Source organism: Delphinus delphis, chromosome 15, assembly GCF_949987515.2.
Source record: "Delphinus delphis chromosome 15, mDelDel1.2, whole genome shotgun sequence".
Classification (NCBI taxonomy): domain Eukaryota; kingdom Metazoa; phylum Chordata; class Mammalia; order Artiodactyla; family Delphinidae; genus Delphinus; species Delphinus delphis.
Genome location: NC_082697.1, coordinates 15635247 through 15661971, shown reverse-complemented (window position 1 = coordinate 15661971; position 26725 = coordinate 15635247). Strand labels below are relative to the sequence as shown.

At 42.3% G+C, this 26725-nt stretch overlaps 1 protein-coding gene across 1 annotated transcript; it reads right to left on the bottom strand.

Moving 5' to 3' along the window:
- Positions 1–858: 858 nt before the first annotated feature.
- Positions 859–19361, bottom strand: SERINC3 (serine incorporator 3). The gene is made up of 10 exons (XM_060030735.1): positions 19220–19361; positions 13820–13981; positions 12785–12978; positions 10939–11018; positions 10144–10281; positions 9847–10016; positions 8375–8465; positions 6882–7062; positions 4238–4465; positions 859–3585 (listed from the first exon to the last, which is right to left on the bottom strand). Exons 1-10 carry the CDS (start codon positions 19256–19258, stop codon positions 3447–3449), a joined length of 1422 nt encoding a protein of 473 aa, XP_059886718.1. The 5' UTR covers positions 19259–19361; the 3' UTR covers positions 859–3446.
- Between the last annotated feature and the right edge of the window lie 7364 nt (positions 19362–26725).

The window sequence follows — 26725 nt, the reverse complement described above, 5'->3', positions numbered from 1 at the left end:
TCACGTGGCTTGAGTCATTCAGCAGTAATTAGGAGACCACTGAGTAGGCTGCCTGATTTGGGCTCCTAGCTAACAGGATGGATAGACAAACGCACAAGTGTAAAGAGATGAACAGCAGCTCCCATTAATAAGCGTAAGCCTGGCATCTGCCATCAATCCACAGAGATCAAATGCCTGAGTCGTATTACTGGATACTCACTTGAGCTTGACTGTGTAAAAAGAGAAATATAATCAAGCAGCACTTGGAGTGGACGAAGAAGCTCTCCTGGTTTAAATTAGGCCTCAGTCACGGTTTGGCCCAGAACATCAAAAAGCACTGAAAACCAGGTCTATGGCCGTTCTTTGGTTGTCAAGAGTTTTATTTCCCATCCAACTGAGTACCTAGCAAGAGCAACCCAGACAGGGAAATCCAACAAGGGCCTGCCTATAAGCTTTCTCCCAGCTCTAAGCATGTAATTGGCAGCCACGATGTTGCCTTTGATGAATTCCTAGCGCACACTGCTGACCTCAAAGCCAGGGACCCCAATCTGCAACAGTGGGGGACAGAGAGGCCTGTTCATGGTGATAAGACACCAGGTGACTCTTCTGGAATGGGATAACACCATGAGGTCTGAGGATTCAATACTCCCTTGCTTTATAGTATAATCCTGGGCTTACCGAAAATACTGACATATTTTATGCATGTGTATAATTCAGCACTCAACGTGTGTAATTCACTTGAGTCTTGAGTAAACTACTGGGTGTCCTAGCAACAGGCCAACTTTAACTTATTCTTAGGGTATAGCCAAGCAAAGCAGGGACACTGCCCTCTCGTTTTTAAGGAGAATTTGTTATTTCAAATTAATATCAAAGTTGTCATCATGAGAAGAAAATAAAACCTTTATTGGACTTTGTTACATTTACTTTACAGTTTAGTATTGCTTTTACCTTAAAGGACATAAGGTGGGGGATGGTACACGGTAATGTTCTGGAAGTTCAGGACCTTTAAAAGTCTTAAAACTGGCTGGCCCTGCTTTAAGGAAAATGAGGTGATTGCTTTTCAATGGCAAAGTAAGGGGCTACACCTCCCCGAACTGCCCCCCAAATCCCTGGCAACTTTATCTCTGAACCACGGCATAAGGTACTGGTTTAAATGGTGGTGGTTCCAACACTTCATATCAAGCCCTGTTTCCTGACCCCTCACCTACAGCTCAACTGATACTGTCCCCTCTATGTCCCATCTGTTTAATTCTGTAAGAACACCTCAAATCTAACCTCCACCAGATTATGGGTGAATATCTCTGACCTTTGACTATTGTCTGGTCTCGTATTAGCCCACACGGAGATTAGCAGCTACCACCAGCTGTGCTTAAAATGGGTTAAGCACCTTGCAAAGTAGTTTTGCTCCCTAAACAATCTTTTGTACTAAGATAAACTTCCAAACAAAGGAAACACTGAGGCTCAGACAGATTGTCATTTGCCCAAGGTCATAAAGCATAGTATATACTCAATAAGTATTAACTGACCAGTCTGACTGATAGAAAATGGCAAAGCTTGTTTGCAAACCTAAACAGTCTGACTCTTAGCCATCTTGAGGGACCACCTCCCATCTTCTCTTCTAGTGCAAATTGTTCCTCCCCTTCCGGTTTTTCTCACCATATAAACGGAACCACCATACACTCAGGTGATTAAATCAGCATGACTCAGGAATCTACCTCTCCCCCATAGCTAATCAATTGCCAAGTTAAAATTTTTAATTACTCAGTAACTCTCAGCTGTCAGTTTCTCTCCATCCTCACTTTAACTTCTTTGTTTCAAATCTTATTATATGGATTGCCCCGGTCTCATGTCCCTAAATCCATTCTCCATATATCAGCCACAGTGACTGAAGACATCATTCATCCACGTCACTCTGAATATGTGAATATGTTCCCTGTTGCCCTCGCATAAGGTCCAAACTCTTCAGTGTGGTTTACAAAGCCCTTCGTGACCTAGTCCCTGCCCACTTCTCCCCTTTACAGCTTCACTGAACATGTGTTTTTTTTTTTTAATCTCCCTACCCTTAACATACCATTTAGTCTACCCTTCAGCAATGCCATTCCACTTCCCCATTTCTCTTTTATTAGCTAACTCCTAACGTTTCTTGGCTTAGACAACACTTTTTCCAAGAAGCCTACCATGACACCCCAACCTAGCACCTCTACTTTGAGTTCTCTGCAATTCCTAAATCACAGCACTAATCACAACACGTTGTACTACCTGTCAGCTCATTATATCCTCCTCGAAACTCTAAGTCCAAGATGGCAGAGCCGCTGCCTGTCATGTTGAAAGGTGCATCCCAGAACCTGACAGGGCCTGGTACAGAACGCGCAGTAAATCTTCCCTGAGTGAACTGTTCTGTTCTACCGCCCTGTGTGCTGCCTCTCCCGAAAGCTTCCCGGCAGTGCTGACCTTCTCGCTCATCTACCCAAGTGTCTTGCCCAGAAAAGATATTTAGTACCATTTCCAAATGAGTTCAAGACTCTACTCACCAGCCAGACCTTAAGTTTTAGAAGGAACAGGAGCATTCTGCAAGATGATTTATAAACCTGACTGTCCATATGTCCAAAAAAAAAGAAAAACATAGAATGGCTGCTAACTGATAAAAGCTGTTAAAGAAAGGGCCTTAAAAGCTTGTCTTTCTATTTTAATCAAATACCTTTATAGTGCAAATAATAAATTCACATGCATTATACTTTTACATACTCATAACAAGATAATTACACAGACTAAAGTCGCACGGTTTTCCCAAGTGAATCTTCAGTTTAACCAAACCTACAAAGCATTTAATTGAAATTAACATTTCTGGCAAAGCCACAGGCTTAAATCAAGCAGCATCAAGACTGTAGTATAAAAAAAAGTAAACGAAAAAACTCAAGATATAGAAACAGTAGCCATACTAGCAACCCCTCTTCTGGGGCAAGACCCACACATGTATTCCTCTCCCCAAGCACTATGAGTTTAAGGACTGAACAAAGAGCTTGTTTCACACAAGACTTTCACAGAAGAAAACTGTCATAGAAATGCATTATTATAATTACTATGCTTTTTAAAGATTTTGCAATAGAAATATATTAACGACAGCCTCAAATATCCAACATTTTTCTGTCTTACATGTTAAATCAAAGTTGTAGGAACCTATAAGTCTTAATAAAGAACTCTCTTCACAGCACAGCTGTAGTTCACTTTAAAAGGCAAAACGTTCCTTTCACTCTATATCCTTACAAATAAACATAATATAGATATAAACGAAAAGTTCTGATCCTGCATCAAGCATCATTCACTCTTGCCCTCTGATATAAACCTGGATATAGTCTTATTTGCAGAGAGTTTGCTTAATATATTAGTTGAAGCAAAAGTAAAAGGGATGTGAGCTTTCAGCAAAGGAGACCTTTATGAATTTCAGTGTGTCCTTGGCACTCAGAGCTTCAGCTGAAGTCTCGACCGGTGAGGACGAGCGGAGCCACAAGGGTCCAGACGTAGAGGAGGAGGCAGACCCAGCTGGAACTGATCTTGACCCACACAGCTGGCCACTTGCTGGTCATGGTCTGGAAGTTTGCATCAGGGCTAAGAAAACAGCAGAGAGGTAGGTAAAGGAGCCTAATTTCAGCATTCAGCAGCCCCTCAGCAAAAGCTAAGAAATGCTCCAGTGAAATTCGACTGACACGGCTCCCTAGTAAGTTTCTAGAAGAGACTTGAGAAAGCTGTGATTTTTAGTTTTTATGAGCAGGGAACTCTGCCTCTCAAACAGCTTTTATCTCTTGCCTGCATGAAGAACTGTGACTATTCCTTGCAAAAAGTTCTTCAGGAACATCTAGCTCTTCTACATATTGGTCAAAGTCTAGATTGAAATGACCTCCCTGAAACTCTCCTTCCTTACCACATGATTACTTTGATCAGAATACTCTATACGGACATCTCTAGACAGAGAAATATCAGGGAACAAAGACAAGTCAGCTCACTTAATGTCATGATTTTCTCTCTCAAGTAACTCAAGTTTGGAAGGGCTTCCCGTGATTTTCACCGTAAGAATTCCAACTGGATTTCAAATGCAAGAGGAGAAAAAGTCAAAAGTATTTCAGAAAAGAGCACTGAACACAACTTCATTATAAGGGTAAAGAAAGGGGATTCTGAAGTCAGGACAATGGATGTAGACTTTACAGGCAACCCTGAGGGGCTAAGTGTTTTTCCCTCGATTCTCTCTCTCTCTGCCTCCTACCTGTACCAGTTGGTCAGGGTCATCATGATGTACAAGGAAGCCGAGCAGAGCATGAGGTGGAATATGGAGTAGTTGTACTGCACGCCCTCTCGCTCGTTGTCCACAGCCCGCCGAGGCCGTCCATCTTCCTCATCGCTGGCGCCGTTGGCAGTCGTATCACGGAGGATCACGCTGTCACTTCCTGACAGGGTCAGCTTGCTTACTTGGCTATTGCTGGCATTGCGGATGCTGGAGAGCGACCCCAAGAAGGTAAGTCAGAAAGGGGCCATTGGGCTTCGCTGGTGGCACAGTGGTTGAGAGTCCGCCTGCCGATGCAGGGGACACGGGTTCGTGCCCCGGTCCGGGAAGATCCCACATGCCGCGGAGCGGCTGGGCCCGTGAGCCATGGCCGCTGAGCCTGCGCGTTCGGAGCCTGTGCTCCGCAACGGAAGAGGCCACAACAGTGAGAGGCCCGCGTACCGCAAAAAAAAAAAAAAAGAAAGGGGCCATGAACACGAAATGCTGTCACTGGTCTATACACATGAAGGTTATTTCTGAACTGCTCCTGCTTTGGGGACCGAAGGGCTTCTGAAGGGTTTGCTTAAATGCCTGTCATCACAAGACAGAGACAGTACTCTCATCAGTTACAATTTGAGGGTTTAACTGCCTAGGAGTTTCCCAAAACATACTATGCTCTCAATGTCTGCTTCAGGACTTCACAAGTACCTCTCTCCTTTGCTTGGAATGCACTCCCCACCTTCTCCCAGCTAACTTAATCACCCTTTAAATTCTCTGATCAGGCTGTGCCCTCTAGGAGGTCTTCCCTGGCATCACCCTATCACTAGGCTGGATTAAATTCCCACAGCTCCTTACTCTTCCTTCTGCCATATCACTTACTGTTCCTGTCTTCCTTGCTATTCATAGAACTTTTTGACAATGACCTTAGTCATCTATGCATTTCTAGTACACAGCAGATATTCACTAAAAGTTTGTTAAATGACTGAATAAAAAAGTACATACAAATAAAGGACAAAACCCACATGAACATCTCAACAAAGAGAAAGCATTTTACAAAAATCTGATATTTTTTTCATGATAAAAACTCAAAATAGAAATAGAGAAGAACATCCTCAAACTGATAAAGGGCATCTATCAAATAGCCAGGGCTGGGCTTCCCTGGTGGCGCAGTGGTTGAGAGTCCGCCTGCCGATGCAGGGGACACGGGTTCGTGCCCCGGCCCGGGAAGATCCCACGTGCCACGGAGTGGCTGGGCCCGTGAGCCATGGCCGCTGAGCCTGCGCGACCGGAGCTCCGCAACGGGAGGGGCCGCAGCAGTGAGAGGCCCGTGTACCGCAAAAACAAACAAACAAACAAACAGTCAGGGCTAACATCATACTTAATAGTTAAAGACTAAAAGCTTTGCCCCCAATATCAAGAATCAAAGGAAAACAAACAAAAACAGTCACAGACAGTATGAAAACAAATGAACATAGCTGTATGCCAATAAAACTTTATTTACAAAAACAGGAAGCCAGCCCAAAGGGCTGTTATTTGCCAACCCATATTTTAAGCAATCATTAAAAAAAGAAAAAAGGATAAATCTACACATTATGTGCAAAGCTGTCCAAATTATGACAAATTCATAGGCATTTCAGAAAGTATATATACTGTTATATAGAATGCTCCCAATTTATTTATTTATTTATTTATTTTGTGGTACGCAGGCCTCTCACTGTTGTGGCCTCTCCCGTTGCAGAGCACAGGCTCCGGACGTGCAGGCTCAGCGGCCATGGCTCACAGGCCTAGCCGCTCCGCGGCATGTGGGATCTTCCCGGACCAGGGCATGAACCCGTGTCCCCTGCATCAGCAGGCAGACTCTCAACCACTGCGCCACCAGGGAAGCCCGCTCCCAATTTATTTTGAAAAAATTAGATATCAAGTGATATAAATAAAATTATGTAACTATTTATAAAAATATGCATAATTATATAGATACAGATAGGTCAATAGACAGTAAGTATAAACAAAGGAAAAAAGCCTGAAATAATATGTACCAAAATGTTAATCATAGCAGAGGTAAATTTAGAGGGAGGACCATTTCATTTCCTACTGTTCTCACTTAAGCTATTAATTTATATAAATATATCCTTGCCCATTTTTATTATTGCATATTTTAAAATTATTAAAGTAACATGCACTTATACAGACAATATCAATAAAAATGGGTGGGAGAATGAGTGAATACTGCTAACATAGGTTATATCTGGTGTCCTGGATTAACTACAGACTAACATTTCATGTATAAAATTCTGTAGTTGTTTAAATATTATTTACAGTGATCAGAAAATAAAGATTGTTTTAAAAAAAGATAAGCCAACCAATTTTCAGAGCCAGTATTCTAGCTGATCCAGAGTCAGGTAAAGGCTTTATCCTCCTATACAAAGGAGAACATATCTCTTAGTAAGCCTGGGAGGAATTATTCGATGAGAGGATTTACTGAACTTAAAGAAATGTACACAGCAAGGTAACTGAAGCAAGTCAATGACTTTAATAAGGAAGAGTTAAATTTTTGTAATTCTTCTCACTGTTTTTTGAAAGCAAAATAGCTTCTTCACTCTATTACTAACCTTCCTAAGAATTTTGTCCTAAGTACTTTTAAACTTACCTAGAATACAAAAGGGAGAGAACAAAGACGACCAGTCCAATAAAGTTCTCTTTATTCAGAGAAGGCCCACTCTGCGACGGTGCAGCAGGAGTAGGGGCAAGAGCAGTTGCATTTGCAGGAGCCAAGGTTGGTGAGGTCATGTGCATAATGATGCTCAATAGGCCAGGGTTGCAGGAATGATCTGAAAATGAAAAACTGTTTATATCTTTCAGTATAACTCATCTTGGTCCAAAAGGATTTGAGGGGTGTGCTATACATCACTCATTCGTGATTTAAAACATAGGAATGCTACACTTCAAAGAACCTGCAACTGGGCAGCCAGCAACGCATCTGTGTTGCAACTACAGACTTAGTTTTAGAAAAAAGGAAATGAAACTACAACAACAAAGTATTTGTCAAATATCATAAATGTCAATCTTGATTTCACTGGGTTTGAAATTTAACTGGCAAGTCTTTTTGGCTCTATAGTTGTGTTTAAAGCACAAGTTTACGCAGACTTAGAAAACAAACTTATGATTACCGGGGGGGAAGGGATAGTTAGGGAGGTTGGGATTGACATGTACACACTGCTATATTTAAAATGGATAATCAACAATGACCTACTGTATAACACAGGACATTCTACTCAATATTATGTAACAACCTAAATGGGAAAATGTATAACTGAATCACTTTGCTGTACACCTGAAACTATCAAAACATTGCTAATCAACTATACTCCAATATAAAATAAAAACTTAAAAAAAAAAACTAATTTGTTTGCAAAATAAGGCTAGATTCAATAAACTTGGCCTGGTTAGCAAAAAAAAAAAAAAACAGCACAAGGAGTTTATCCCTAGTTTTGTTTCTACATAGTTACATAGGAATACAATAAAAGTAAGTTGAGTCATCACTGAATGGTCTGAAATAATGGTTTTCCTTGAAAAGGAGTCCATAAAATACCCCCACTGAGAAACAATCCCATAAGATCTACAAAAGGAGATTTCCTGCAGCTGTTTCTTCTGCAGCCTGTACCACCAAAGTAACACTCAATTAAAGTAATTCTACAAAGGGCCAAAACAATGTTGCCTTGTTCAGCTCTTAACTAGTTTGACTTAGTCCAGGGAAAAGCCTGGACTATATAAAGGACTGTGGTCCTTTAGGCTGTCAGCTCTGAATAGCCATGAATAGACATGGAGAATAAAACGTGAAAGGTAAATACCGTGGACACTGTACATTTAAGTGAAGTTTTTTGTCTGTTCATTTGTTTGTCTGACATTTGCTCCAGCTCTAGTTTCTGCACCCACCAAAGGAGTAATTTCTTACTTTCTTTTTTCTTTTTCTTTTTTTTTCTGGCTGCGTGGCGCGGCTTGTGGGATCTTAGTTTGCCGACCAGGGATCAAACCCAGACCCACAGAAGTGAAAGCATGGAGTCCTAACCACTGGGCTTCCAGGGACATTCTCATTTCTTACTTTCTTTTCACCAAATGAATGCGTTATTAAAACTCCCTTACCAGGTTCATTGGACATGGCTGACCATGTGAGGTACATGGTGTAGAGGGTGATGATAGAGGACTGCAGGAGGCCAGAACGAGGCTGGTGTTCCTACAGAATCAAAAAGAAAACAATGCCATAGGAATTGCAAGGGCTGAATTTCTAAAACCCAGCATACTTCCTGGGACCCACTGAATTGTTATTAATTGAGAACCTTCTAATTCTGCCTGACAGTTGAAAGATGACAAGTAACCTTTCAGTTTGAGTTAGCTTGAAAAAGAACCAAGAAAGAGGAGGCATGCACTACTGGTTCTCAGGCATTTCATAATCCTGGAAATTCCTGTATATCACACAAAGGCTTAGATTTACTACTAGTTCCTTGGTACAGTGAAATCTAAGCTAAGCTTTGCCACTGGCTAGCTTGGTGACCCATCACCTCTCTGGAACTTCGGTTTTCTCACTTTTAAAAGGAGAGGTGGGCTTCCCTGGTGGCGCAGTGGTTAAGAATCTGCCTGCCAATGCAGGGGACACGGGTTCGAGCCCTGGTCCGGTAAGATCCCACATGCCGTGGAGCAACTAAGCCCGTGCGCCACAACTACTGAGCCTGCGCTCTAGAGCCCGCGAGCCACAACGACTGAAGCCCACACGCCTAGAGCCGGAGCTCCGCAACAAGAGAAACCACCGCAATGAGAAGCCCGCGCACCGCAACGAAGAGTAGCCCCCGCTCACCGCAACTAGAGAAAGCCCGCGCCCAGCAACAAAGACCCAACGCAGCCAAAAATAAAATAACTTTTTTTTTTTTTTTAAAAGGAGAGGGCTTCCCTGGTGGCGCAGTAGTTGGGAGTCCGCCTGCCGATGCAGGGGACACGGGTTCGTGCCCCGGTCCGGGAGGATCCCACATGCCGCGGAGCGGCTGGGCCCGTGAGCCATGGCCGCTGAGCCTGCGCGTCCGGAACCTGTGCTCCGCAAGGGGAGGGGCCACAACAGTGAGAGGCCCGCGTACCGCAAAAAAAAAAAAAAATAATAATAATAATAAAAATAAAAAAGGAGAGGTGATGTCTAGATGTTCTTTTCACACCTAAATTCATATCTGAATTTTAAAAATATTGTATTTAAATGAGGAAACTCAGGAGCATGAGTTGTTTTAAATATTAAAATCAATTATTTTTTCTAGTTGAATTCCCCTAAAATATCTTTGCTAAAGATTCCTAAGAATCAGTCTCATGATATAAACAATTTTATAAGAATGATAAATTCTCAAGTTACATAGATTTTTTTCTTAAATAATAGGGAAATTATTCATTTACTGGCCCTCCATGGCACATTTTAGAGTGATTAAGTTATAATTAAGAAGACTTTATCGTGTTGAAGTAGAAAAATGTTTAAGTAGATAAACTTGGACATAAATTCATACAACAGGTTACCTAGGTTTCAAGTTTAGCATTCATTAAAAATCCTTCACAGGAGGAAGAAGCAGAAATCACAACCATACCTGAATTTTTGGATGGATTGACATAATAGAAACCACAATGCAAAGGATCAGATTAAAACTGATGAAGAACTTGTTTTCTGTGCAGCCATCTGGTTTGGTGTAGTATGTGTAGAGCAATATGACAGAGATGATTGACAGGATATAAAACATGCTTGTGACAGACAGTAAAGCTAGAAAAAAGAAAACAAACATGAATGCCCACAGTCATAACAAACTCTTATACTAACGAGGACCAATTTTCACCCTATTTAACGTAGCATAATGCAGTATGGCTCTCATAGGGGTTTAGATACCTACCCGCATACCAGCACCTTGGGTTCCCTTCTTCCATTCGATTTACCCATAATTCATTCCAAGAGTGAGCAAAGTCCACCAACAGCACCAGCTGGATGAGGATGAAGAAGGCAGCCCCCACCATGCCAATAAAAAACCAGGCTACAAACCAAAAGCACAGTTACTCTTCACCATAGGAGCAACATTTCAGAATGTTACTGTCCAACATTCTAAAAAGATTTCAATTCAAGTAATAGAGAGGTAATAAAGACATTGTCTCCAGCAGTACAGCAAGATTATTGCAATTCCAAACTCAAAGGCATTCTCTGAGAAGTGTTCTGTTGGGTTTCAGACCTTTTCAAACTTGTTCTAGCTTGTGCCAAGGGGAGCCTAGGGTCTGACATTCCAAATGGAAAAGATATAAGCCCTTTCCTTTACTTACAGGGATAAAAATCACAGTGGAAATCCACAGATGTCACAATAAGGAAGCAGGTTAAGACAGGAATAGTGGAACACATGGTTACAAGCCCTTACGTTGACAAGCTCTCCGATTAACGTGGTATTGCCAAGTGAGAAGAGAAACTATTAAAATATTGGCAAACGAACATATGGTTCCAGAATAGCTGAGAAGTGGGCTGAATGCCTCCCGGCTTTAATCAATCAATTAATATCTTAATATTAGTACCAAGTCATGGTAATTGGACACCATCTCATTTAATTACCAGTTCTGCAAAAATCAGTAATGAAAATGTAGCTTTAACTCAATCATTTGTAGAGTTTGTATATATTATAATTGACCCCCCTAATAGTGAACCATACCTGTGGTGAAGTGGCCCCCAGGGATATAGAAAGATCCAACCATGATACCAACAATGGCAGCAATTTTGAAGAACCAAAACCTATTAAAATATAAAAGTACACTTATGAAATGCTAATTTTTGCCCTTACACTGAGAAAAATGAATTTCTAAAATGCAAAAATAAAGCCTTACTAGCCACTTCCAACATGATTAGGCTTATTTCTTCATTTGACATGAAACTACTTCACTCAATACTTCACACAACTTAAGAACAAACGTTAGCACAGAGACCAAATCATGCACATTCACAAGAAAGAAACATGTTATTTCCCTACTTTCAGCACTTAAAGATAGGCCTTTTTCTAGAATTTTGGAGCATTCTAAACTAACGATGTTAGCTAAATATAAAGCAATCAACTTAGATCTGGGGGAAAGTGAATCACCAAATCCTTCCTTTACAACATGGTAAAACCATGCCCCATAGTGTTAAAAAACCCATCCTGAAACTGTGCGCCATAGTTAACAGACACTGGTGCCCAACAGAAATTCTTGAGCTTGCCTTACACAACAGTGCTAAGGGAACAGCTGGTTATAGAACCACCCCCGCTTGCAGCCTTGCCTTCAAAAGGTTCATCGTAATTTTTTTTTTTCAAATTTCATACCCTCCAACCTTCATATGGCCTAGATAATATACCACAAGACTCTTTTTTAACTACCCCTGTAGATAACGTGCCTCTGACTTGTGGGTCACTATAGTAACGGGGGCTTAAGCCGGTTTTCAGAAACTGGGAGTTAGTTTTTATCCAGTTCAAGCTGCTTAAGACTGGTCGGGACCACTGACCCTAAGACAGGGCCTGCACAGATGTGCAATGAATAACCCTTTTGATGTCAGTGCCAAAAATGAATGATCCTTTTGATGTCAGAGTGCCAAAAACTCTACCCTCAGATTATGCTAAGCATCTCCATTTTTGAACATGCATCCTATTAAGAAGCATGTAATTCAGATACACCTGTGCAGAACACTGATTACCTCACCTTTTCCTTACCTCCATTCCCTTTCCCCAAACCTAAGACTACTCTGCTTCTCTATCCCATAAATAACTAAAGCCTCTCGCCTTCGGGGAGGCAGATCTGAGGTCTGTCTTCCCGTCTCTGCTGCAAACCTCAGCATCTCAGGTTGGCTTGCCGCACATCAGGCGATTGGACATAAATGCCTTGCCCACAATCACACAGTTCGTCACTGGCAAAGGCCAGGACCAAACCTGGCTTTCAGTCAATCTTTAAAGACTGCCTTGTATGGCAGAGTGTAAAGAAAGCAGCTTTGGAGCTGGACAGACTTGAGTTTCAATCCTAGCTCCAACCCTCACTAGCTGAGACATCTTAGGCAATTTATTTAACCTCCCTGTAAAGGGGAACCGGGGATCAGGAACGGGAAGCGACAGAATATGTGAATCAGGGGCCCAAATATATTCACTATTTATCTTTCTGTATACTGTTTAAATATATCAGGTAAATGTTTCTCTTTTAACAACAGAAAGAAAAAATGTGTGTGTGTGTGTAGTGCTTAGTACAATGCTTGAACTGTTTCATAGGTGTTCCATAAAAATCTAGGCACTTTAAGCAAAGGTATTTTTAAAAAATACAGGAAAAAGACAAGATTGTCGTTGTCCACTCTACCTCTTCCATGCTGCAGGGCTCCAACTGAAAATGATGTTGAAACAACTTCCCATGTATAGTAGGTCGGAAATACATCTGGGCCACTGATTTACATACTCTACTGCTTTCATCAAAATGGCAACATGAACTGCTGAAGGGGAGGGTGCACATCATAACATAACAAGTTAATAATAAATAATTCCTACAAACCCATTGTGTATCGCTGCTCTGGGATCTTTACTCGTTTTCACTTTTAACATGAGCAGAAAGAAGGCAAAGAAAAAGACGGCCAAGGCAAAGTTGATTCGATATACGGCTTTATAACGAACCAGCACATCACAGTGTTTATCCATGATTATATCAGCCACCTTGGTTTTAAGTCCTTCATCACAGAATCCAGGAATCTGGAAAAAGCAATTTTAATGTTATGGGAATATCCACATTTAAAGAGAGATTCTATTCCACAATAGGAAAGCCTGGATTTTTAAAACTGACCACTTAAACAACTGCAAGACTCTCCTGTGGGACTTCTCTCTTTGCCTTCCAATTCACTTACAATCTTGTCACCAAATAGAATAAACAAGTTGCATTTTGAAAATAAAAGGCAAGAGCTCTCTCTCTCTCTTTTCTTTTTAATATTTTATTTATTTGTTTATTGGCTACGTTGGCTCTTAGCTGCAGCACACAGGATCTTGCATTGCAGCGTGCAGACTCTTTGTTGCAGCCCGCGGGCTTAGTTGCTCCACGGCATGTGGGATCTTACTTCCCCGACCAGGGATCAAACCCGCGTCCCCTGCATTGGAAGGCGGATTCTTAACCACTGGACTACCAGGGAAGTCCTGAGTGCTCTCTTTTTGGCCCTTACCTGTGGATGAGGTTATCTCCCATTTTCCCATGAGTTTTCATGCTACAACCCACTCCTTCTGAAGGTGAAGGGCCAGTCTAGTTTAAATGTTTAAAACTAAACATATAAGAAAAGATAAAGTTTTAGGGCCACTCTTTTAATATCTTTCCCAAAGCTGTTAGACTAAAGATGTTCATTCTGACTACCTTTACTTTGGGAAAAGACTGATACCTTTATATTCTGTGTCTTGACTATGACCAAAATTTAAAATGCCAACAAATCCAACGAACTTGACTTTCACAACAGTGAAGAAATAAGTACTAATTACAACTAAAACTCTGCAAAATATAAAAATAATAAAAACCACTACGTTAAATAAGGTTATGGTTACCTCTACTTACCTTCTTCAGCTGAGTTTCCATCCCTTCATGAAACATGATACAACATACAATAGTGCCCAGGAAGAGGATGAAAGCATAGATGAGGCGAGTCACAGTGGAATTCTTACTGTTGGGACAGCAGCTACACAGCAAACAAGATGCACCACCGCAAAGGCATGGAACCTGTAATAAGCACATCATCACCATTTGAGACCTCCTTCAGTGGACTCCTTTGTGACATCCAGAACAGAAGATGAGGCCAACCAGGCTTTGAGAGTTTTAACTGAGAACTATAGCTGGGAGGAAGTGGTTAAAAGCATGGGCTCTGGAGTTGATATTATTTCTGCCACTTTACCTCAACAAGTTACATAATGTAAGCTTATTTCTCCATCTGTAAATTAAACTCAATAACAGAATCTTCCTCCCTCAGACATTGCTATATTAAATGAGCACTCAACACAGTGCCTAAAACACAGTAAAAGCCCAATAAATGTTGGTTATGTTCTCACAGACAGCATATTTTATTTAAAAACAATAACACTGAGAAAAATAGAAACTAACTCCACTTGCTGTTTTCTGGGAATCCTAGCTACCAAATCTGATATTACAGCATAAGGCAACATTACATGGAAACCCTTATAAATAATGAAAGCAAGAGACATTCGGCTCCATTCAAGAGTAACCTGGAGTTCGAGCCTTGGTCTGGGAAGATCCCACATGCTGCGGAGCAACTAAGCCCGTGTGCCACAACTGCTGAGCCTGCGCTCTAGAGCCCGCGAGCCACAACTACTGAGCCCACGTGCCACAACTACTGAAGCCCATGTGCCTAGAGCCCATGCTCTACACCAAGAGAAGCCCGCACACCACAACGAAGAGTAGCCCTGCTCACCGCAACTAAAGAAAGCCCACGCACAGCAATGAAGACACAACACAGCCAAAAATAAATAAATTTATTTAAAAAAAAAAAAGTAACCTGGAGATTCCTCAAAGTCAAACATAGAATTATCATATGGCCCAGTAACTACACTCTTACATATACACCCGAAAGAACTGAAACAGGTATTCAAACAAAAACTTGTATATGAATGTTCAAGGTAGCACCATCTACAATTGTCAAAAGGCAGAAACAACCCAAATGTCTATCAACTGATGAATGGATAAGTAAAATGTGGTATACCTGCAAAATGGAATGTTATTTGGCCATAAAAATGAAGTACCGATAGCTGGTACAACATAGGTGAACCTAGAAAACATCATGCTAAGTGAAAGAAGCCAGACACAAAAGGTCACATATTGTATGATTTCATTCATATGAAATATCCAGAATAGGTAAATCCAGAGATAGAAAGCAGATTAGTGGTTTCCAGAGGCTGGAGGGAGTGGGGAGAAGAGAGTAGACTGCTAAACAGAAATCGAGTTTGTCTTTGGGGTGATGAAAATGTTTTGGACTCAGACAGGTATGATGATAGCCCAACACTGTGAATATACTAAATGTCACTGAATGTCACTTTAAAATAGTTAATTTTATGTAATATGAATTTTACCTCAATTAAAGCAAAAAAAGTAACCTGGATCTTTGGTCAGCTAAATTCTCCTAATGAGCATTCCAGATGAGAGGATATACTTTGTCATTCTTCTATACACTTGAATAGGAAACCACCTGAATTGCTTTGACAGGTGATGTTATGAAGTCACATTACAAGGATACGCTAGTTCAGAATCACCAGCAGAAGCAGCAAATGCAACGCTGGGGGATTCTGGTTTTACAGTATGGTCCCAGTAATAATCTTTTATGAGATAATGTCAGGAATACATAGCACCTAGCACAATGCCTTTCATAGCAGGGGCTCTGTATATCAAGGTAACCGTTAATATCCATAAGCAAAACAGCCACGGGGAACTGACCACCCAGGCTCATCTCCAACTCTTAACTACAATCTGGGTCAAAAGACTGTAATAGAAGTCTGTATCTGGTCGCAGATAGAAATACAGACATTTTACACCTGAAAACAATGACACTAATTGCTACGGGTTTATTTTGTCTGTAGTCTCACACTCCTGACTCCCTTTAGCTATTTTCCCCCCCCAGCCAATTAAATAAACTAATGATAGTTGCCTACTGTTTGCTTTAGGTTGAATTGTGTCCTCCAAAATTCGTAGGTTTTAAGTCCTAATCCCCAGTACCTCAGCATGTGACCTTATTTGGAAACAGGGTTGCCGCAGATGTAATTAGGTAAAATGATGTTATACTGGAGAAGAGTGGGCCCCTAATCAAACACGGCTGATGTCATAAAATGGAGAAATCTGGACACAGACATGCATCACAGGGAGAACGTCATGTGAAGATGAAGGCAGAGCCTGATAAGGCAAAGGAACAGCAAAGATGGCTACCAAACCCCCAGGAACCGGGGACGAGGCCTGGAACAGAGTCTACCTCACCACCCTCAGAGGGAACCAACCCTGCTGACACCTTAATCTCAGACTTCTAGTCTCTAATACCATGAGACAATAAATTTCTGTAATTTAAGTCACCCATTCTGCGGTACTTTGTTATGAGGCCCTGGCAAACCAATACACCTACTTAGCTGTTTACATCTTGTACCTTGAGGGGGGCCCACCTAGTGTTATATCTCTTGCACCTTTACACAGTAGGTACTCAATCTGTGGAACAAACTTGTCCTACTCTATGTTATGTCACTTCTCCCTCTCAGTAAACAACTCTATTTGAGAGAGGCTGGAACCTGGGACCCTTTACCTGAGTGCTTGCACATGGACTAACCCTTGAGCAACAGAATACAAAGAAACTATAAGGGACTCAAAATAACTGCACACATGAACGGTAAGATACAAAAAAGCCACAAACCAACTGCCACTTCGGAGGTGCACAGAGCAATAGCAGGGTACTGTGCGCGACCCCTGCACAGAGCCCCACCAAAGGGGAGAGCAGATTACCTAAGCCACACCTCTTGCTCAACCCACTGATCCGCCCCTACCCATATCCCATTTAAGGAACCAGTTCCCCCATCTGTTACTTGTTTTTCTCTCTCTTGCTTGGCTGAAATTCTCCTCTGGCCTCTTATCAATTTCTGTTGATTAAAGAGTCCAAGGACCCAGGTTGCGTCACATACTCTTCCTGTTGCCAAAGGAAGAGTATGTGACTGTTGCCAAAATCCTTGGAGTCATCCTCCATGCCTTCTCTTTTTCCAAAACCCTCATTCCATTTGTCAGCACATCAGCTCTATCCTCAAAATGTATCCGGAATCTGGCCACTTTCATAGCATCCTCAGCTATCACGTTGGTCCAAGCCACTACTATTATCCCTCACCTGGATTAAATGCAATAGCTCCTGTCTCACTGCTATAGCAACCCATTCAGAACCCTGAGTTAGTATAAAAATTATTTTCAGATGAAGACATGTGAGATTCAAAAGAAGCAGAAAAAAATGCCTTCTCAGAGCTTTTCTCATCTGACTGAAAGCAACAACTGCCATAAATTGTCTCTCCAAGGAAGTTTTATGGCCACGAAGAAGATAAAAAGACCTCTGCACTCACAGAAACAAGTACTATCACAAACTTTCTTATCTCCTGTTTGTTCTCCTAAAAACCCATTTGTCTTTCCTAAAGAAACCTATTTGTTATTCCCATGGAAGCCCTTTTCTGCCCCACCCAATCCTAACCCTAACCCCAATTAAGTCAGGCATATAATAAGCCCTATATTCTAATCACCTCTTTGAGTTATTCATCACCAAGAACCCCTGCGTGTATGTGGGTTGCACAAGTACATGAACTCTTTTTTTCTCTTGCTAATTTGTCTTTTCTCAGTTTAATTCGCAGGCCCCAACCACTAACCCATTGAGAATGGAAGTTTTTCCTCCCCTACACTGCTTTACCCTTTCTTTTCTAACATCTTTTCTCCACACAGCAACCTTGTTAAAACACTGGTCAGATCACATCATTCCTCCTTTCTGTAACGGATCCCCATAATCACATAAGAGTAAAAGCCAATGTCCTTAAATTGGCCAATGGGTATCTACGTGATCTGGCTCCCTTTACTTTTCTGACTTCATTTTCTATTATTCTTCCCCTCACTCATTCCATTCTCTGGTACACTGAATTCCTTGCTGCTCCTCTTGAACAAAAGGAATTAATAAAATATAAAAGTGATTTATAGGTAGAAATGCTTTGATGGCATCAATTCAAATCTCAGCTTTACATCAAAGCCAAAATGTGTTTCCAGTTTCAAATTACCAATTCACGCCCTAATTAATTTCCTTCTTAACTATTTTTTTTCTAAATCTATTTTGTAAACAGTGAGTTTGACCCACTAGTAAACTGTAAAAAAAAAAAAAAGAAAGAAAGAAAATCAACTGACCAGAATTTTTTTTTTTAATGTGAAAGAAAAGAAAAATTGTACAGCAGGGGGCAAAGGTAAGAATTATTTCAACCTGTGTCTAAATGGGTATATTAAATCAAGCACGTAAAATTTATTCTTACTTTGGGTCAAGGTTGAAAAACTGGAGAGCCACTACAACCTAGGCCCTTAAAAGACCAACTGCCCTTTTCATTTAAGATCAACAACCTTAAAGGATGGAAAATACATTCTGTCCCTAAGAAAAAGTAGTGGCAGTTAAGGAATCATGCTCCTCGGAAGCGAGTGTATGAGTGAACTCATCATATTCTCTTCCATAGATCCCAAAATTCCTTTTTTAAAAGGAATTTTTAAAAGGCGTTTACAATCTACAAAGTGATTCAACCGATTTATCCACTTCATCCTCACAACAGCTCTTGAGGCGAGGAATGCTGGGGTGACTGTCCTCATCTTAAGGTAAACCAGAAAGAAATGACTTGTACAGGGTCCCCAAATGTTCAGGCCATGACTTCCAATTCTGAATAATAACCCACGAGGCCGTCTTTCCACTGCGCCAGAACCGCAGACAGGCCTCGGTTAAAACCTCACCTCTGCCACAGACTCTGTAGCTTTGGCAAATCCTGTGCTAGGGGATAAAAATATTATTCAAGCCCCACCCACCCCCGCTCAAATAAATGACGCCACCTTAAGAAGGTGCTTGGAAATGAACCAGAGCGCCCGGGCCCCGGCAGCCGAGCTCAGTCCCAGGTCCCATTCCAGCTCCGGAGGAACCCCGAGGCCGGACGGCTCACGGGGCGGGGCAATCAAAATTGTAAACAATGGAGGGCTGGCCTCTTACGTTCCTCCACAATCACAGAAGGCGAACCGCCTGATCCTGATTGCAGGGCATCGCGGATTTTATCCTGGACGCCCCCGGATACCCTCTGCAGCCGAGGGCCGGACCCCCAAACCCCGGGCCCCGGGCGCCAGGCCCGTCGGGGTCTGCGCTTGGGGAGCCCTTATCGCCCTCCCCCAAACCACAGGACCGACGGAGACACCAGACCCCGAACTCACCCAGCTGGCGAGGGAGAAGACGCCCAGCACTGCTCCCATGGTGATGCGGGTGATGGAGGTGGCCGAGGCGGAAGCTCCTAGCGCTGTAGTAACTGCGGGTTGAGGCGTCTCCTCCTCAGACACGCAACGGTTTCTCAGGCCTGAAACGTGCGGCCTGCGTCATGCGTGGCCCCGCCCACCGCCCTCGGCGGGGCTGGGGGTAGGAGGCGGGGCTAAACCGGCCGGAGGCTGCAGGAACTGAGCAGGGTTTATTCCTTCATCTCGTTTGCATTCCCTGGGGGTCCACTTTGTCAAGATCTGGGGTACAGAAGTGCACAAGAATTTATGGCCAAGTTAAGAAGAGACTGACAATGGACAGAAACGCACCATGGCATACTGTGATAATTGCTATGAAAAAGTATTACGAGGAAATATTGTTTCAGTAAAAGTGTATTTAATACCTACTATGTAAGGAGAAGGTAATCAGTTAGGGAGTAGTCCTGGAAGGACTTTATATTTAATCTGAGGTATTTATATTAAGTCTAAGAACTGAAGGATGAGCCCAAGTTAAGCAGAAAAGATGGGCACTGTTTCCTAAACTGTGGGATATATAAACCATTTGGGGTGACCGAAAGGATGTAAGGATGCACGTATGTATAGGACATTAAGTAACACTGAAAGGCAGAGTGAGAAAGTCTTGTTTCAAACTAAAGAGAAAGTGTGTTTGCGACTGGTATGTATTTTAACATTTTTCTAACATTTGCTTATCTCCCTTTTTAGCAGAGCAAAGGCTTCCAAATCTCATCAAAAGGTAACAACATATACAGTTAAATAACATTGTTTTAGGGTTTGTGTATATGTGTGTTTGTAGAAATTCTTCCACTTCTACCAAGCAGTACTTGATTTCCCTTTAAGTAGTGGTGTAAATTTAAGTAAAAACTGAGTCCATTTAAAGAAAAAATTTTGAAAAATTATTTACTTACATAACAACAGGTGGTATGTAGATATGGCAACAATGATGACAATGTTCTACAAATAACTGGTGTAGGGGAACATTTACCTGGGAGTATGAGAACCTGTAGAGTTTGGATCCTAGAATATTTAGGTTGGAAGATGCCTTAGAAATAGATTCAAATCTTTTCTTGTACAGAAATGGAAAAAGACCCAAAGTGAGATGGTTTGCCTGAAGCCACAGAAAGGGTTGATGGCTGAGGAAGAAGAATTACTCAAGCTTTCCTAATTCCCTTTTCTCTTTCTGCCCCCCAAACTACTTGCCCAAGTCAGGTTGTTTCAGGACCACTGAACCTTCCAGGTAGCCCTTAAAATCCTTGCTTCTCCCTGTCTGGGTATTGTTGGACTGGGCAGAATAAAGCTAAGACTGTGATAAAGCCCGTGATCAAATTCTACCAGGAACATGCCCACAGTCAAAATGAATTAGAGTTATTTAGCTTGTTTGTTAAGGGAAAATGCATTAAGAGAAACCATGAGGTATCTTGGTAAGAGGGAGTTGGAAAGAACTTATTGTAGGATTTGGATCTGTGCTGGGTACCTCTAAGAGGGGTTTAAGGAAGTAGGGAACAGTTTTGAATTGGACACAGTCAAGAAGCAGGGACAATTCTGTAACAGGTATCTTAATTTTTATCCAGAAGGTAGGAGAATTAAAGCAGGGCCAGAGTTGTCACTGAAAAAGAACCAGGACCCACTCATGTTAGTCAGAAGAGGAGGATGTTGAGTCATATTTTGGTTCCTGAGTGGCCTTGTCTATGCCTTGTTCCAAATACAGAATGGCCTTGTTTGATATTTGTTTATATTCTGTGAGCACTTGTTTATGTTCAGTGAGGAACAATGGGTCTAGCCGGCGGTTGAAGGGTTTTTCACTTTCTGACCTGCAAGCATTAGTCCTCCCAAATGTGGGACCCTGCCCTTCTCTCAGTGTTTCTGACCCTAAGTGGTTAAGTGTGCCTTGTCTAGGTGGCAGAGGTGGGGGAGAGCGGATCTTTGAGATCCTCTGCTCCAATTTCCCACCTCCTCCTGTAAGAATCCCTCAGCAACATCTGTTCTGGGAGCACGGGGTGGGGGGGCGGCGGGGGGGGCGGGGGGCAGAGCTCAGTGTCACACAGAGCAGCCCCGCCCATATTCATACAGTCAAAACTAGGTTGTTTTCCCCACTGGAGGGAAGGAAAAGTTTCCCCCGCACCTCTTAGGTTTAGTGATTGGGCCAGCTAGGCTTGGAGGCTTTTATACCATTCTGACAAAGAGCGATACAATTTAAATTTGTAGAGAAGTGATAAGACAAAGGAAAGGGGTTTATGGCTTTTAGGGGCCAGCCTGTAGGAAGGTAAATATATGGGAGAAACTAATGGAAGACAAGAGTTGTTTTAGGAAGGTTTGTTTTGTAGATTCCTCTCACCGATGAGAGTCTTATCTAGAGTTGTCTCCTGTGATTTAATTTTGCCCCTCCTGGTAGAGAGGAGATGGGGGAACACCGTCACAAAGGGAAATTCATAGAGGGAGGGCAGAGACCTTTTCTGTGTCTACTTCTCAGGTGTCTTCAGCTGGAGGTAATCCTTATGCCAAAGTGTCATATTTGGGGGTGGAATGATCTGATCACTTACACTCCTATATATTGTTTCAAAAGGTAACCCATGTACTTGATTTTTTTTTTTAGGTTAATGTGTTAATTTATTACAGTTTTATTGAGGTATAATTGACATATAAAATTTTAAGATATTTAAAGTATACATCGTGATGATTTGATGTCTATATATTGTGAAAGGATTCCTCCGATCTGGTTAATTAACGGATATTTCAACTCACACATTTATCTTTTTGTTGTTGTTGTTGTTGTTCAGAACATTTAAGCTCTGTCCTCGTAGCGATTTTCAATTATACAATACAGTGTGATAAACTATAGTCACCATGTTTGCATTAGATACTCGGACTTTTTCTTCTTATAGCTGAAAGTGTGTATGCATTAACCAACCACTCCCTAATTCCTTCATCCTCCAGCCCCCATCTGACTCTGTTTCTATGAGTTTGACCTTTTTTTTTTTCAATGCCACATATAAATGATACCATTCATTATTTGTCTTTCTTTGTCTGGCTTATTTCACTTAGCATAGTATCCTCAAGGTCCATCCAAGTTGTTGAAAGTGGCGAGATTTCCTTCTTTCTTATAGCTGAACAGTATTTCATTATATGTATGTATGCCACATCTTCTTTATCCATTCATCCCTTCAGAGAAACTTAGGTTGTTTTCATAATTTGGCTATTGTGAATAATGCTGCAATGAACTTGGGAATGAAGATATAGCTTCAATACCCTATTTTTATTTCCTTAGGATATGTATCCATAGTGGGGTTGCTGGAACATAGGATAGCGTTATTTCCTTTTCTCCACATCCTTGCCAGCACTTGTTATCACTTGTCTGCGTGATAGCCACTCTGAAAGCTGAGGTGATACCTCATTTTGGTTTTGATTTGTGTTCTGCTGATGATTAGTGATCTTGAGCACTTTTTAATGTAACTGTTAATTATTTTTTTGTCTACTTTGGAAAACTGTTCAGTTTCTCTGCCCATTTTAAACTGGATTCTCTATTTCTTTTTCAACATCTTTATTGGAGTATAATTGCTTTATAATGTTGTGTTACTTTCTGCTCTATAACAAAGTGAATCAGCTGTATGCATACGTATATCCCCATATCCCCTCCCTCTTGCGTCTCCCACCCTCCATATCCCACCCCTCTAGGTGGTCGCAAAGCACTGAGCTGATCTCCCTGCGCTATGCTACTGCTTCCCACTAGCTATCTATTTTACATTTGGTAGTGTATATATGTCAGTGCCACTCTCTCACTTCGTCCCAGCTTACCCTTCCCCTTCCCTGTGTCCTCAAGTCCATTTAGAGGTTATCTTTTAAAATTTAATTTTCTATTTGTAGCTGGTATATAGAAATATAATTGATTTTGTATATTGACTTAGTATTCAGCAAACTTGCAAAACTTATATTAACTTTAATAATGTGTATATAGATTTTTTTGTAATTTCTATATAAACAATCATGTCAGCTATAAACAATAAGTTATTCTTTTTTTCTAATACTTAAACATTTCATTTTTCTTGTCTCATTGCAATTACTAGAACTTGATTTTTTAAAAATACTGCATAAAAGAATGTCGACTGAAAAAAAAATACACAACCTAAAAGTTGAGAGTTATGTTTTATTCGGCAGACATTCTTAGGACTTAAAGCCGCGGAGACAGCATCTCAGATAAAGGCTGAGAAAACTGTTCCAAAGAGGAAAGGAGGAAGCCAGGACAGATAGGAGTTTTTGCAACACAACCAAGGTAGTCGGAACAAAAGGCTACTCTTAGTAAAAGAAAACTAGATATCTCAAGTTAAGGAATTTAGCACTTTCTATGTATGGCAAGATGCCAGAGTTTGGGCTCACTGAAATCATTCCTTTGATATGCACCTCAGCTATCTGGGTGCATATCCTGTGTTTTCTCATGCTGAGATTCCTCAAGCTGCACCGCTGGGAGTGGCTGCAGTCTGATGACTACTAGATGGCAGGCATTCTGTTTCCTTCCTGAGTTCCCTCAGGGTTCACTGTCCTACGGGAGGCCGTAATGTAGTAGCTAGATCCTTTGTTTACTGAGATGGCAGGCAGTATTTTATTTCTCAAGTACATACAGTGAAAATGTATTAGCTTACTCCCCCCGCCCCCCGCCATCTCCCAAATCTCTTTCCAGAGTTCTTGTATGCATATGCCAGCTGTGTATGTATTACCTGCCACTCCCCGTTTACCTGTTGTAGCGTTCCAACCACGTGGTGTTGTACATTGCTTATATCACATCACTTATTCATTCATTCAAGAAATATTTACCAAGCTCTTACTAGGTGCCAGGCACTGTTCCCAGTGATGAGAGAACAGCAGGGAACAGCGAAATGCTTGCCCTTAGAAGAGTTTATGCTGTAGTGAAAATGTTAGAGCAGGCAGGTATGAGCAGAGAAATAGGGGCAGGGGCCAGGTGGGAGGAAGTCAGGCATCTTGTAAACAGCAGGAGTCCATGGTCAGACAGAGAAAAGCAGGAACCTCCAGACTAACAGGAAACCACACATTTTGGGTGATAAGTGTCCTGGAAGCAGACAAAGAAAGGTGAGGAAAGGCAGGAATCTCCTGCATCCGAATGTAACCTGTTGCTCATTACACTCTCATTACAATAAAATTAGCCTTATTAAATTAGCAGATTAGAAGTACCCATCATGCACCAACGCCATGACACTTCTGATCTAAACTAAATAAGGACAAAAATCCCTCCTCCCCTCGGGAAGATGGAGTTGGGATGAAAATCAGGGAATAGGACCCCCAAACTCCTCTTTCCCCAGTGACTATTTCACCCCTTCATTTGTATGCCCTTCATAACCGGCTTGCCAGAGAAGCTCAGGGTAGCAGCTCCTCACCTGTCTGCCCTCTCCCTCTGAGAGTGGATTCTTTTTTTTTTTTTTTTTTTTGGCCGTACACAGGCCTCTCACTGCTGTGGCCTCTCCCGTTGAGGAGCACAGGCTCCAGACGCGCAGGCTCAGCGGCCATGGCTCACGGGCCCAGCCGCTCCGCGGCACGTGGGATCCTCCCGGACCGGGGCACGAACCCGTGTCCCCTGCATCGGCAGGCGGACTCTCAACCACTGCGCCACCAGGGAAGCCCCTAAAAGTGGATTCTTGCTTAAATGAATTCTCACTTTACTTTCTTAACCTCCCTGCTTTGTCTCCAAATTCTTTCACAACGAGGCAAGAACCTTAAACTCACTGGGAACAAAAAGAGACAGGCAACAAATAAATGTATAAAATTCCATCAGATACTGACAAGAGCTGCGAAGAAAAATAAACCAGGAGAAGAGAAGGCAGAGTTGGTGGGGTCTGCTATTTTAAATAGGCAGGGCAGGTCTTTTTGAAGACCTGACATTTGAGCAGAGATGTGAAGGAAGTGAGGAAGTCATGGGGATATCTGGAGGAAGAGTGGTCCCAATGTGGAACAGCAAGAGGAAAGGCCCTGAGATAGAAGTATGCTTAACTTAAAAACCACAAAGCCAGGGTGGCTGGAGCATGGACAAGAGGGAAAATGGTGAGAGATGGGATTGGACAGCTATCCAGGGAGGTAGTTCATTTGGAGGCGGACGGGGTCTGTTGATCATGGTAACTCTAGATTTTGTTCAGCACACTTAAAGGTTTTGAGCAGGGGAAGGATGTGATCATGTTCACATTTTTTTTTTTTTTTTTTTTGCGGTACGCGGACCTCTCACTGTTGTGGCCTCCCCCGTTGCGGAGCACAGGCTCCAGATGCGCAGGCTCAGCAGACATGGCTCACGGGCCTAGCTGCTCCGCGGCATGTGGGATCTTCCCGGACCAGGGCACGAACCCGTGTCCCCTGCATCGGCAGGCGGACTCTCAACCACTGCGCCACCAGGGAAGCCCCATGTTCACATTTTTAAAGGATCGTTTTGGTTGCTGGGTGGAGAAGAGACTGGGGCAGGGTTGGAAGTTAGAGTAGAAGCAAAGACAGGGCTAGTTAGGAGACTATCGCTGTGTGAAGTGAAAAATGTTGCCTGCCATATGTCGACTGAAAAAAAATGCACAACATGAGAGTTGTGAGTTAAGTTTTATTTGGGGCAAATGAGGACTATAGCCCGGGAGACAGCATTTCAGATAGCTCTGAGAAACGGCTCCAAAGAGGTAGGGGGGGAGGTCACTGTGTATGTGATTTTGGTGAAGGGGGGGTACATGCAGTCAAGCACACATTTTTGCAGAAGGTGGCTGCTAGTCACGAGAAGCAGACATCACCATGAAAGATTTTAGTGCTTTTCTAGATAAGAGGAAATGTAAGAATTGGACTCATAAAATATTCTCTTAAAATATATATAACCATCTGGGGCTTCCCTGGTGGCGCAGTGGTTGAGAGTCCGCCTGCCGATGCAGGGTACACGGGTTCGTGCCTCGGTCTGGGAAGATCCCACATGCCGCGGAGCAGCTGGGCCCGTGAGCCATGGCCGTTGAGCCTGCGCGTCCGGAGCCTGTGCTCTGCAACGGGAGAGGCCACAACAGTAAGAGGCCCGCGTACCGCAAAAAAAAAAAAAAAAAAAAAAGTAACCATCTGAAGACCTGTTCTGCCAGTTTTTCCTAGAGCACAGAGTGCCTCCTTCCTGATCTCCACCCTGAACTCCTTTCACTGAGTGTTGAAGGTCAGCAGCTGCAGCAACTCATAATTTAATCCTTGTAGAGGCAGGTGGCAAGTGCCAATTTGTAGGTGACACATAACAGTAAACAAAGGATGCTGCAGCCATCAAACCACTACAGACACCCCAGATAGCGATGCCTGAAGGAACTCAGGATGGAGACCAAAGGGCTGCCAAACCTCAGCCACTGCAGTCACCCCCAGCTGTGCACCCTGGGGGATTCAGGATGGAGAAAAGCAGGATACTGGCCCTAGATAGTTAAGGTGCATATCAAAGGAATGATTTCAGTGAGGCCAGAC

Bases quoted from the DNA above. Each gene is read 5' to 3' on its own strand.
- SERINC3 (XM_060030735.1), bottom strand. From the start codon at position 19,258: ATGGGAGCAGTGCTGGGCGTCTTCTCCCTCGCCAGCTGG. The intron at 8,466-9,846 runs GTATGGTTGTGA...TTGATTCTGTAG, and splicing joins CAATCCATCCAAAAATTCAG to GAACACCAGCCTCGTTCTGG. The intron at 4,466-6,881 runs GTAAGTTTAAAA...GTCGCTCTCCAG, and splicing joins CTCTCCCTTTTGTATTCTAG to CATCCGCAATGCCAGCAATA.